Genomic DNA, 12,411 nt, shown 5'->3' on the forward strand with positions numbered 1-12,411 from the left:
GATATACAAAAAGGTAGGGCATGAAAACAACAAACGGTCTGGGCCAGTTTTGAGCTCAAACTCTTCCACCAAAGACAAGACCTTGAAACATGTTATAAGCGTTGCCAAGTGACCTTCAGGGTTATCCTTTTCTCATTCATACTGTGGTGCCATTTTGATGCAGTTCTTCAAGAAAAGGCTGAAAGTTTGGCTTTCAAGTTTGCCAGTCTCTTTTTATGAATATAATTTCTTAATAAGATCAAGTTTACAAAAAATTGTAACTTTGTCCTTCTCATTGTCCTCAACACATCAGGGAGACCTGTTATGCTTATTTCCAGTTCCATGATTTTATTCCTGGACTGTATGGTTCAAGGTCCAAACATTCATTCCTCATTATGTACTAGGCCTTTGTCCAGCCCCTGAATTCATGCAGTGTCAGAAACAGGACATTTCCGCTCCTTTCCCTTTAAAGCTATCCTCTTTTTAAGCCAACTTTTTTCCGACTGGCTGCTATTCAAACAGAAGGTTTGAATAGTTTGCTCTTGTGGTAGTTCTGTTGTGCATAAGCTGATAAATGAGTTTGTCATTTGAATTTCTAGTAGTATTTGTAATTTTCTGTAGTCTTGCAGTATTATCACTCTGTGTTTTGTGATTGATTGCAGTTGTTAGTGAAATCAACAGTTTCAATGAATAGCTTCTTTTTAAACATAATGTGCAATTAAAACAGTTTACTTACAAATTATTGTGAGGCTTTGTTTCTAAACAGCGCTGAAAATGTACAATACATATCAGGTACAGCCATTCATCCCTGCAGCAGACACTAGACTCAGATGTTTTGTGGGCTTAAACGATGCATACACATGTGCAGGTAGTACATATACATGAATCTGTATGGAGGTCTTACCATGCATGTATTCATGACAGGTCCCCAATGTCAACTAATGTCAGTCAGTGTATCAGTGAACGTGAAAGATGCTGTTGTTGCTCATCACCACCATGGTGGGGTGACACTATTTGTCACTGTAGTGATGGATTCCGTCTCCCTCAGAGGAACATGTGCAAGCGCCGTCTCTGAAAGGCTGTCTTTGTTTTTCACACTCACTCACTCACACACACACAAACACGGTGCTGTAACTGACAACAAAGGCGTGCTTATCCAATTGTGGGGGAATAAGATTAAGCTACAAAGAAACTCATATGCTAATATTAGCATCTCCTGCTCCAGTGAGAGCCTTTGTTTGTGTAATCAGGAATAACATGGAATTAGATTTGAGATGCTGTCTCGGAAATGATGCTCATAAGACCCCATTGTATGATGTTGACATGTTCCTAAATAACTGAAGGGGAGGGCCTGCTTTCTGTCTGATGTAACAATCCCCTGGGAAATAAAGAGTAGTTGTGCTGTTCAGATATCTGATTTTGTTTTCCTCTAAACAGGCTGTGTGGCAGACCCGGCCTAAGCTATGTCTTTACTCACTGTTTTCCTTTATAATTGACTTAGCTTGTCACCATAATTAGGTTATGGCAAAGAAGAAATAACTCCTCTGTCATCTGGTGGTTTAAGATTGTAATCTTTCCTTGATGAGAGCATCTCATTTTACAGCTTACTGTATTTCATCAATAGCAGCAATATGGAGTCTTAGTCTTACTGTCGACCCAACAGGTCAACCAGTTGCTGCTGTTGTGTCTCAGAAGTTGAAAGTAAGGCCACTCTGCATGGGGCAAATGCAATAATGTGTGGTCTACTAAGCCACACATTATAGCATCTTTAACATATTTGTCACATGAGTGGGGTGGTGTGGCCTTTTGAAAAGTGCTTTTCACTAGGACCTGCAGTTTGCCATAAATTCTCCCACCGGTGTCAGGTCAATGGTGGTTGGGACGCTTAAAATCTAGCGAGTGTGAAAGGAACTCTAGACAGTCCGGTGTTGTTGTATGAGCCAGGAGAGAGGGAGGCCATTCATTCGCACCTCTGTGACCCCTCTCTCATTCTTCTGAAGAAGAATAGCCTGCCTCTCACGCACAGTCAGCCCTAAGCCCCTCGGGGCATCAACAGCCTGTTACATAAGAATGAAGTAAAGAATGCTCCAAAAAAGTCTTCAGCCATGACCTTGGCTTTGATAGAGCCCTGTGATTGGTCCTGCTCTACTAGTGCAAAATCACTTATTTATTCCTGTGATACCAAGCTTGATATGGATGTTGCTGAACCTGTAATAGCAACGACTAGCTTGTATTATCTGTTCATGATGAAAAGTTCGATTTTCAATCAAGTACAGATACTATAAAGGAACGTGCAAAAGTCTTGAGCCCTACATTTCTTTTTATATTGCTAGGAAAATGGAAAGTAGGTGCTGCAATTTATTGACGTGTACAGAGTTTATAAAATTCTGACAAGCCTGAAAGTCAATATTTGGTGGGACTACATTTGCTTCTTTTTTTCCTGTTTCTTAATAACATGTAATCAGAAAATATTCACAAAACTTGTCTGTGAAGGTTCTCAGTCATCCAGGTCATCGTAGTCAAAGGAGCTGCAACTTATCTTAAGGATAAAGGACACTCTTTCGAGGATGCCAATGTTCACATTTTGGACAGAGAGGACAGATGGTTTGAAAGAGGAGTGAAAGAAGCCATCTATGTCCACTGTGAGCGACCATCTTTGAACAGAGGCGGGGGTTTACGACACCAACTCTCTGCCATCTATAATCCAGTTTTGAGATCCCTTCCCAGACGCCTTAACGCCCACTCACATCCTGGGCCATCTGACCTCAGGAATTCGCATGATAAGGTGGGGCCAGGTTTCACAATGAACACACCCGAAACTCTGGCTGATTGGGACCCACGCCCAGTTTCCCACCTTGGCTCAGGCGATTAGAGGATCATCAGGGGGTCCTTTTGTCCCTCTGTGGGGGGTCACTCCCACTAGGTTTATATCTGGGACTCTCCACCATTTGACCTTAGAACTGAAGAAGCTTCTCGGATGAGAGGTGAAACGTCTTCAAGCAACTTAAAGAAGTCCAGACGCTTTTCTTTGCAAGCTCCTTTGATTCACAAAACTTCACTTGTTCCACATTTTGTTATGTTTCAGCCTTATTCCAAAACATAATAAATACATTTTCACCTAAGAATTCTGCACACAATGACAGCGTGAACAAAGTTTACTTGAATGTCTTACAAATTTATTAAAAATAAAGGTCAAAAATTTAACATGTACGTAAGTATTCACAGTCTTTGCCACAATACTTAAAACTGAGCTCAGATGCATCCTATTTCCACTAATCTTCTGTCAAATGTCCATCTGTGGTAAATTCACTTGATTAGACGTTATATGGAAAGGCGCACACCTTTCCATATAAGGTCCCATAGTTGAAATTGTCTGTAGACATCTGAGACAGTATTATACTGAGGCACAGGGAAGGTTACATAAAAATCATTAATGATCAACCCTGAAGGTCCCAGTGAGCACAGTGGCCTCCATCTGTAAATGCAAGAAGTTTGGAACCACCAGGTCTCTACCCAGAGCTGGCTGCCTGGCCCGTCTGAGTGACCAAACTAGAAGGGCCATAGTCAGGGACGTGACCAAGAACCCAGTGGTCATGCTGACAGAGGTACAGCATTGCTCTGTGCAGAGCGAAGAACCTTCAGGAAGGACAACAATTTCTGAAGTACTTCACCAATCTGGCCTGTTTGCTAAAGTGTCCATTCCTCAGTAAATGGTAAATGACAGCCTGCCTGGAGTCTGACAAAAGGCACCTGAAGGGCTCTGCTCTGATGAAACAAAGATTGAACTCTTTGGTCTGAATGCCAACCAAGTCTCATGTCTGGAGGGAGGAAACTAGGCACTGCTCATCATCTTTCCAATAGTATTCCTACACTGAAGCATGGTGGTAGCAGCATCATGCTGTGGGGATATTTTTTGGCAGCAGGAAGTGGGAGACTAGTCAGGATTGAGGGAAAGGGGAATGCAGCATTGTAGAGACGTCCTTGATGATAACCTGTTCCAGAATCCTTTGGACCTTAGACTGTGGTGAAGGTGGATGTTCTTGGGTGACATGTACAGTATCCAGTTCACAAGTGATTGAATATCTTTGAAGAGATCTGATGGCTGTGCACTGATGGTCCCAATCCAACCTGATGTACCTTGAAAGGTTCTGCAAACAAGAATGGGAGAAATTGCCCAAAAATAGTTGCACCAAATTATAGCACTATACTCAAAAAGACTTAAGGCTGTAATTGCTGCCAAGTGCACTTCTATATTGTACTGAACAAAGGCTCTGAGTATTTATGTATATGTTATATTTTGTTTGTTTTATTTTTAATACATTTCCAAGAATTTCAAGCAAATGTTTTCACTTTATGGGGTATTGTGTGCAGAATTTTGAGGTGAAAAATTCATTTAATACATTTTAAAATAAGACTGTAACGTGACAAAGTGTGGAACAAGTGCAGTGCTGTGAATATCTTGTTGGTGCAAAAATACTATTTTGGCTTCTTTGGCATTTTAATAGATGCAATTAAAGAAAGTGGAAGAAAGAATGTGTTTTATGACATGCTCCTAGTAACAAAGTGCCTAAAGGTATAATTTAGTCTATGTTAATTGGTTCTTTGCTAAGTTGTTTGTCGTGTGTAGACACAACGTTGGTTCATCCCTTGAATTAAGTGCTTTTTTCTGTTTGACTGATTCATGGGTCAGTGTTAAGTGGCTTAACAAATAAAACATTCCTATTAAAATGGGCAGGTAAAAGGACGAGCTAAAAATGGGTGTAAAAGTAGGCAATATGTAAAGAAAAACTTTAAAAGATACATGCAACAGTCATTATTCTCTGCTGGGTCATAATTAATAAGACCACAAATGTCGCCTTAAAAAAATTATTTCTTTCCAAACGTCATTAAAACTAAAGTGTATTTACTTAATTAAGAAGTAAGGGCTTGTATAACAAGATAATTAGTCTTAATTTAGACTTTAAAATCTGTTATCAAAGAATGGCACAAAGGTAAAATATTATCTTTTAATTTGGGCAAAAAAAATCTTGCTGTTTTATCCCTTTGTACAAGCAGAAAAGGCTTCTTATCTTTGGCATCACTAAAAGCACTTTGAGGATTTGTTTGAGTAGTTACTATCTGAATGTTTTGCATATACTACTTTTGCATTCATATCGAGGGTGCACCTAGGTAAATATCACTTTCTGTGTTTGCATATGCTTCAAATACACAATCTGAAGTGTTTTAAATACATCTAATATTTATTTCGCTTTCAAAAGTCACTCTGGCATTATAAATTGCGTAATTTACTTTTAATTCAAATCATTTTACCCACTGTTGTTTAACAAGTCCAGTCCTGGGAAATTGTGGCATTTAGGTTTGGCAAGCCTTCTGCATGAGTAAGTTGCCCTTCTTCATTATGTTCATTAAACATAATGAAGAACTTGAGAAAAGGATGGGCAGTTTGTTCACTAGAAAATATGTGGGGTTGTGTTACATGACAGGTTAAGGCCAAATTTTCTATAATCCTAGGTGTGGAGCGTTACGTCAGCATCTTGATCTTTCTGCACAGAAGAACACTAGATCTCTGTGTCTCTGTTAGTTTAATTTTTTCTTGACTATTAATTCTGATGTCTGCAACATATTTTCTCATCTTTCACTCTGTGAACCTCCTAGATTACAATATTTTTTATCAAAACATTGCCTAATATTTATCTGTGATTTGTGCCTCAGACTCCTTTCTTGCCTTTAGAATGTGCTTTTTTTCAAACATGCTATTATTGTGTCATTACTTTTGTCTTCCTCAGCCCCCATATAATTTTCCTGTCCCAGAGTGTGTTGTCTGCTGGGAGTCCAGGTTCTGAAGAAAGTCTGTCTCTGTGTGGATCCAGGATTTGCCACGAGATTTCCCACTCCTGGTTTGGCCTGGTTATCGGAGCCAGAGACTGGACTGAAGAATGGATTAGCGAAGGCTTTGCCACCTGTCTTGAAGACATTATCTGGGCCCAAGCACAACAAGTATAAGATAATGTGTTTTCCATATTAACCACTATATGATAGTAACATACAATCACCGGCCACCACATTAGCTACACCTGTACAGCTGCTGGTTAATGCAAATATTAAAGCATATAAACATGTATGTTAAGACAACCTGCTGAAGTTCAAACTGAGCAGCACAGTAAGGAAGAAAAGTGATTTAAGTGCCTTTGGATGTGGCGTGGTTGTTGGCAGCAGAGGGGTTGGTCTGAGTATTTTAGAAACTGCTGAGGAACTCTACTGGGAATTTCCCACAAAACCATTCCTAGGGCTTACAGAGAATGGTTCAAAAAACAGAAAATAACCAGTGAGCCAAAGGACAGAGAAGAATGGCCAACAACAACTTAACAACAATAATTAAAAAAAACAGGAGCTACAAGGATCACAGCAGCAGACGTCAATGCTAGGTGACATTCCTGTCAGCTACGAGTAAGATACTAAAATTCACAAAGAAATCATCAAAGTTAACAATAGAAGGTTGGAAAAAACATTGCTTGTCTGATGATTCTTAATCTTGCTGCAAAAATTCAGAAAATAGGGTGAAACTTTGGTGCAAACAACATGAGCGCAAAGATCTTTTCTTGTATCTGTGGTTCAGGCTGCTGGTTCAGGCTGCTGGTCCTGGCGTGGTCAATATTTCCTTTGCACTTTTTGGACCCCTTAGTATCACCCGAGCTGACCATATCATACCTGTCCATGCCTGCTATTCTGTCAATATGAACCCAAATCTCACATAAATGCTTTCAGCACCTTGTTGAATTTATGCCACGAAGAACCAAAACAACTCTGAAGGCAAAAGGAGGGCCAAGCTGGTACTAGAAAGGTGTACCTAATGAAGTGGCCAGTGAGAATAAAGGCAAGCGGGTGCCTCTGAGAAGATAATCTTCTCTCATTAGAAATGATTTATATGTAAATATTTTGAGTCATAAAAAAACAAATACTGCTAAAATATCATATAGCAAAATTCATTAAATAAATAATATGCGGGTCAGTATTCCAACCTTTCGTCTGTTCAAACATCACTGTGACAAAAACATACGTTAAACTTTTTTTTTTTTTAAAGGCAACTAGAGAATATTGGAATACAAAAAAGCAAAAACAGGAAATAAATTTGAAAAATCACAAACAAACAAAGTTTTCTCAACCAATCACAACATTAATCAATAGACCATATCTCTTTAGGTGTAAAACCACATCAGTCGCATAGTTGATTCGTTAGTAAATTCTTTTCTAAAGATTGTTTTCCAAAGAAATTTTAACGTCACATTTTCCCAAAGGTCCTTCTACAGCCAGATGGTTAATTAAGGATCCCTGCAAAAAATATAAGAGACTAAATAGATAAAAGAAGTGGGTGTAGCATTAATGTTTGCAACACTTCAGCTCTAATCTTGTAGTTGATGGGGCTACAGACCTAATCCTCCCACTTGTATTCCCACACCATCTAGAGTTACACAAGTGCTTTTCTTTTGTCTGTGATGTTAAATCTAAACACCTTTATGATATGAACTTTGCTCTGCTGAAAGGATTTAATCACATCTGCTTCCAAGTGTTGCCAAACTGAATAACAGAGAGCGCTTCTATCACAGTGTCTTTATGTTTTTGCAGAATTCACCATATTTAGCTCTTTTCATCTGGCAATTTTGCATCGACTTTTGTCCATGTGTGTCTCCCTCCAGCTCTCTTTAGAGGAGAAAACCGAGCAGTTTGACCTGAAGGCCCTTCTGAGGTGGAGAAGACTTTCCGATGAGTTGCAAAACTCAAAAGAGGAACTTCAGATCCTCAGGTGTGTGTCTTTATACAGAAACACGTTTTTGGAGGGTAACTAAAGAGCACCATGGCAATAATCAAAGCCCTTACCTGAATTCAATTAATTGTGCATAGCCCACTTCTAACATGATGGGATGCCTTCAGACTTGGAATCTGTGGAACCTTCAAACAAACTGCTGTTTGGTGTCTGGCCATAGTCTAAGACACCAGCTCTTATCACCACTGATGATGCTCAAAATGAAGTTAATGTTCGTTGGCAAAATTAGGTTTTTAATTTGTTTTATTGATTCAGTTACCACCAATTTTTGCATCATGTTATGGTTATGTTGACCCTAAACAGTTTGCTAAAATAAAAAAATCCATATACAATGAGATAAATTTCTTTTGCAATGAACAGATTCTTTACAGTGAATGTTATCTTCTATTTTCAGGCCAGACTGTGCCTAGATTTTTCTTAGTGTCTGCACATGCAGACGCACACATGAACGTAGAGTCTAGGCATTCCAGGGGTACAGGTGTGGCAGGTGTGGCAATAAAGTATATCCAGGTGTGCTGTACCGTCATGTCTTAGAAAAGCTCACATCACGAGGAAGGCAAGTGTGCGCAAACACATAAATTCAGACAGACGGACAGTGTGGGACCCACACCCTGCTTTATTTCATCCAGGGTGGAAGCAGAGTGTCATCGGGGGATTATAGCTGTAAACCCCAACAAGGGCTTAACCCTTTAGCTAATGAAAATGCTGGTGATTTCTCTGTGCGTATTGCAGCTCTCATTAGACATTAAATCAATGGTGGTTACACTTGTGATATTTATGGATATTCACATTCACTTTAACAGTGAAATTCAGCCTGCTTCAAATACTTCATGTGGTGTTAGTGATGTTCTTTATTGGTGAATTTACCTTTGTTTTTAAAACTTTGCTATGATGATTTAAATTGTTCCAGATCTTTAAGACTGCTGTCTGATAACGTCTTTATTTGTGGTAGGCTTCAACATGAAAGGAGCCATGGCTGTGAATTACAATGTACCTTAAAATAAGAAGCTGGCAGTGCAGGAAAGGGTTAAATATACATTGGAGAGTGGTGTCGGTCAGAGTTTTCCTCCACAAGACAGACACATGGGTTGTTAGAGAGGATCAGGCTTATGTTTCTCGTCACCTGATGGGGTTACATCAACAACATCAAACTTTTTACAGTATGCGCACACACACATGCACACATGCTTGCAAGCCTGGCTGCATGTTTTGACTGACTGCTACATGGAAATATGGTGTGTTGCATTTGTAGTGAAAAACACGTTATTGTCAAAGTGGCAAATAACTCCAAAAGGATTGCCAAAGCAAGTTGGGGCATAAATGAACCCTGCTCACAGGCTTAATGATCTTAATGATTGAACACATTTAGTCTGTGTATATGTACTTCTATAATGCGGCTGTTACTCTGCAAATGTGTTCCTGTTTGTGTTCCTTTACTTCTGTCAGCATGTACATTTTAGCAAAGCTAATTATTGTTTGTTTACTTTCAGCAGAGGCCCGTTGTAATTATAGTGCATCTACGCATTTCATTATAACATTTTATTTTCTGAGTCCTTCCTATATAAAAACTCTTTATCAGCTTCCAGGGAAGAGCTAAGACATTTGCTGCCAGTTATGAGGTAAATGCAGTCATTGTTCATGTAGTTTGAGTTGACTGATTTGTAATGTTGAGTGCCTTTTAGTGCCCAGCAAGTCAGATAAAGCTGTGGACATTTGACGTGACACCATAGTGAAGAATGGAATTCGGCATACAGTATGCGTCGATGGAAAAAGAAAGTTTTACGATAGTAAATGACTAATGACTCAGTTATTACAGTTGACTTGGAGCAGCTCTTCTAGTTTCACCTATAATTACTACTAAATTACAGTTATTTTTCCAGGGGAAATTTCCCATATAAAAATGAATTATAACAGTTTTCTTAAACAAACAAAGTTATTGAGTTTTTTGTTTTCCAACTGTTGTCTGATGAAGTGCACAGCAGTCGAGATTAACCTTGATCTTTATTCTTGATCCTGTGGGTAATACAGGTGATGCAGAACCTCAACTGTGGGGGTTTTTGAGGCCTTGACCACACTGCAGTCTTCATCAGTTTTCTCAGTGGACATTAAAATGACTCTGAACTCATCATCATTATTATGGGGCAATCATGGCTCAAAGAGTTGGCAGTTCATCTTGTAACTGGAAGGTTGCCGGTTCCAGCCCCGGCTCGGACAGTCTCGGTTGTTGTGTCCTTGGGCAAGACACTTCACCGTTGCCTGCTGGTGGCGGTCAGAGGGCCCAGTGGCGCCAGTGTCTGGCAGCCTCGCCTCTGTCAGTGCGCCCCAGGGTGGCTGTGGCTACAATGTAGCTTGCCATCACCAGTGTGTGAATGTGTGTGTGAATGGGTGGATGACTGGATATGTAAAGCGCTTTGGGGTCCTTAGGGACTAATAAAGCGCTATACAAATACAGGCCATTTACCATTTATAGAGTATGAATTGAATAACAATTCCTGAAAACTTGAAAACTGATAACTAACTCAAGGATGCTGCTGCATGTCCCCTTAAAGGTCCCATGTGACACAGATTTTTGTTTTCTTTAAACTGGCTCCCTGGGAAGTTTAAGGGTTCAGTTTGAAATTTTGGTCATCACGGTTTGATGCCTCCACATATCAGTGAGCTACTACAACCACACATAACACCAAGATCTATTAGGTGTATTGGTTGTACCAAGATCCAAGTTAAAGATAAAAGGTGATTGTGCTTTTGAGGTTGTGGAACCTCATGAAGATCTGTGGACACTAATGATACCTTTAAAAAGTAACTTAGGAACCACCTCTGTCTCTGTCAGCTTGCCTTTATTGTTTTTTTTTTTTAATCTATTTTTTACACTTTTAGTTATTGTATCTTGTAGGGCCCTCAAAGTCCTGACACAGATCACTTTTTCATGTGGAATACACAACCTTTGTGCCCAAGTCCACATGTAACTTCATTTGCATTAGAACCACATGCACATAAACACTAACTCAGTGTCACAACACAGTGAAGACTCTCTAAGGATCTGCTGAAGGGAAGGAAAGGAAACCACAGTGGGATATATACAAAGAGATGTCCTCACCATACACAAATGCACACACAAAGGCTAAATGGTAGGTTGTTCTTTCCAAGTTCAGTAGGTCACAATTGACACCCCATGATCCAGCAGGGGCCCCAGTGGCCAGTGTTTATCAGTCCATTTCAGATGAGTTATATTTAGGGCAGCCTGGGCCAGACGCCATTCTCCCTGTTGATTTACTGGGCTGCTGGGAGCGCTGCTCTACCTTATCCGGTTTCCACAGTCAACCCAGTGTAATTTGTCAGGATATGGCTCACGGAGCTATAAACCTCTCGTGTGTGTATGTGTGTTCTCGTTTGACATTAAGTTCTGTCAGTAATAGCTCCTGATTTCCTCTCGCTTTTTCTCTCCCTTTCAATCTCAGACACACCCAGGTGTACGCACGGCTACGCATGCACACACACACACAGACAAACACCCCCCCTCTCACTGCCCTACAAGTCAGATAAGAACGCCATTTATTCTGAAATACATTTAGCTATTACGAGACGCTGAAGGCAGCAAGCACCGTTTCCTCCTAAAGTTTTAGTTAATCATCCCTGACAAAGACAGGCAGCAAAACCCAGGGATTCACACATCAATAAATCCCTTATAAAGAAGGCTGAAGTCCCTTTGTTTAACATGACAGTGATGAATCAACATTTTGTCTCTCCGTGGTCTGCTAGTGTCTCTGACATAAGAAATGGTTACATTTTCCGTGGAAAGACAGTACATGTTCTGTCACTGTTTTCATCTTTTGTCCTAATCCTTCTTTTTCCTCTCAGACCCACACATACACACAAGTTCCCAGGGGTACAGCACATCCCGCTGTCTTAAAAAGAGTCCATTTCATCTTATCGCAAGGAACAGACAGCCACAGGCTGAAATGAGCAGGTGACTGGACAGAGAGCAAGTTTTAAAAAAAATCCAGTGTTTAAAGGAAAATGTTGATATAAAGGAACCACATATAAAACAAACACTATATTGCATATTTTAAGTTTTAACTTGTAGCCCGTTTGTTATATCCAAATGTGTTATTCATTATATACAGTCACTGACAGACTGAGAATAATGAAAGTCTTTATTTCTGGAGAGTCAACATCATTAGTTTGATTTTCTGAGGCAGATTTTCCGAAATCAGGTCATTTCCATAGCGATTTCTCTCGCACAGCATTTATATGACATGCATACATCCACACAAGTGGGAACACGCCCTCAGATGCATGATGAAAGTGCTTGAAAGAATGACCAGTTGAATTTAGAAATTCCAGGAAGCTGATGACTTCCTCTCTTTCAGTACACTAAGCAAACCAAACATTCCTGTCTATCTTCTGCCCTTGATTTCTCCCACACCTCCTCCTTGTCTTGTCCTCAGCCCTAGTCTGCTTTACCCCCCTCTCTTCTGCATCCTGCCTTCCCTCTTCTGCTCACCATGGCTGGACAAACACTTGTGTAAATCAAATATTTGACCAACTTGTGGCTCCCTGCTTAAGCTCAAGTCAAAAATTTAAACAGTCACATGTGACTCTCTGTGCCT

At 40.0% G+C, this 12,411-nt stretch overlaps 1 protein-coding gene across 5 annotated transcripts in view; it reads left to right on the forward strand.

Annotated features, from left to right (window-relative positions):
* Positions 1 to 12,411, forward strand: part of aopep (aminopeptidase O (putative)) — a 92,158-nt gene that overhangs the window by 29,170 nt on the left and 50,577 nt on the right. For 3 of the 5 annotated variants that reach the window (XM_080893639.1, XM_080893641.1, XM_080893640.1), the window contains exons 7-8: positions 5,766 to 5,976; positions 7,674 to 7,780. The exons of 1 other annotated variant lie outside the window; for it this stretch is intronic. In XM_080893639.1, the coding sequence (XP_080749765.1) occupies positions 5,766 to 5,976; positions 7,674 to 7,780 (318 nt within the window). The remainder of the gene's footprint in view (positions 1 to 5,765; positions 5,977 to 7,673; positions 7,781 to 12,411) is intronic. One more of the 5 variants, XM_080893642.1, reaches the window with a different exon arrangement.

This window comes from Rhamphochromis sp. 'chilingali' (genome assembly GCF_963969265.1).
Source record: "Rhamphochromis sp. 'chilingali' genome assembly, chromosome: 10".
NCBI lineage: Eukaryota > Metazoa > Chordata > Actinopteri > Cichliformes > Cichlidae > Rhamphochromis > Rhamphochromis sp. 'chilingali'.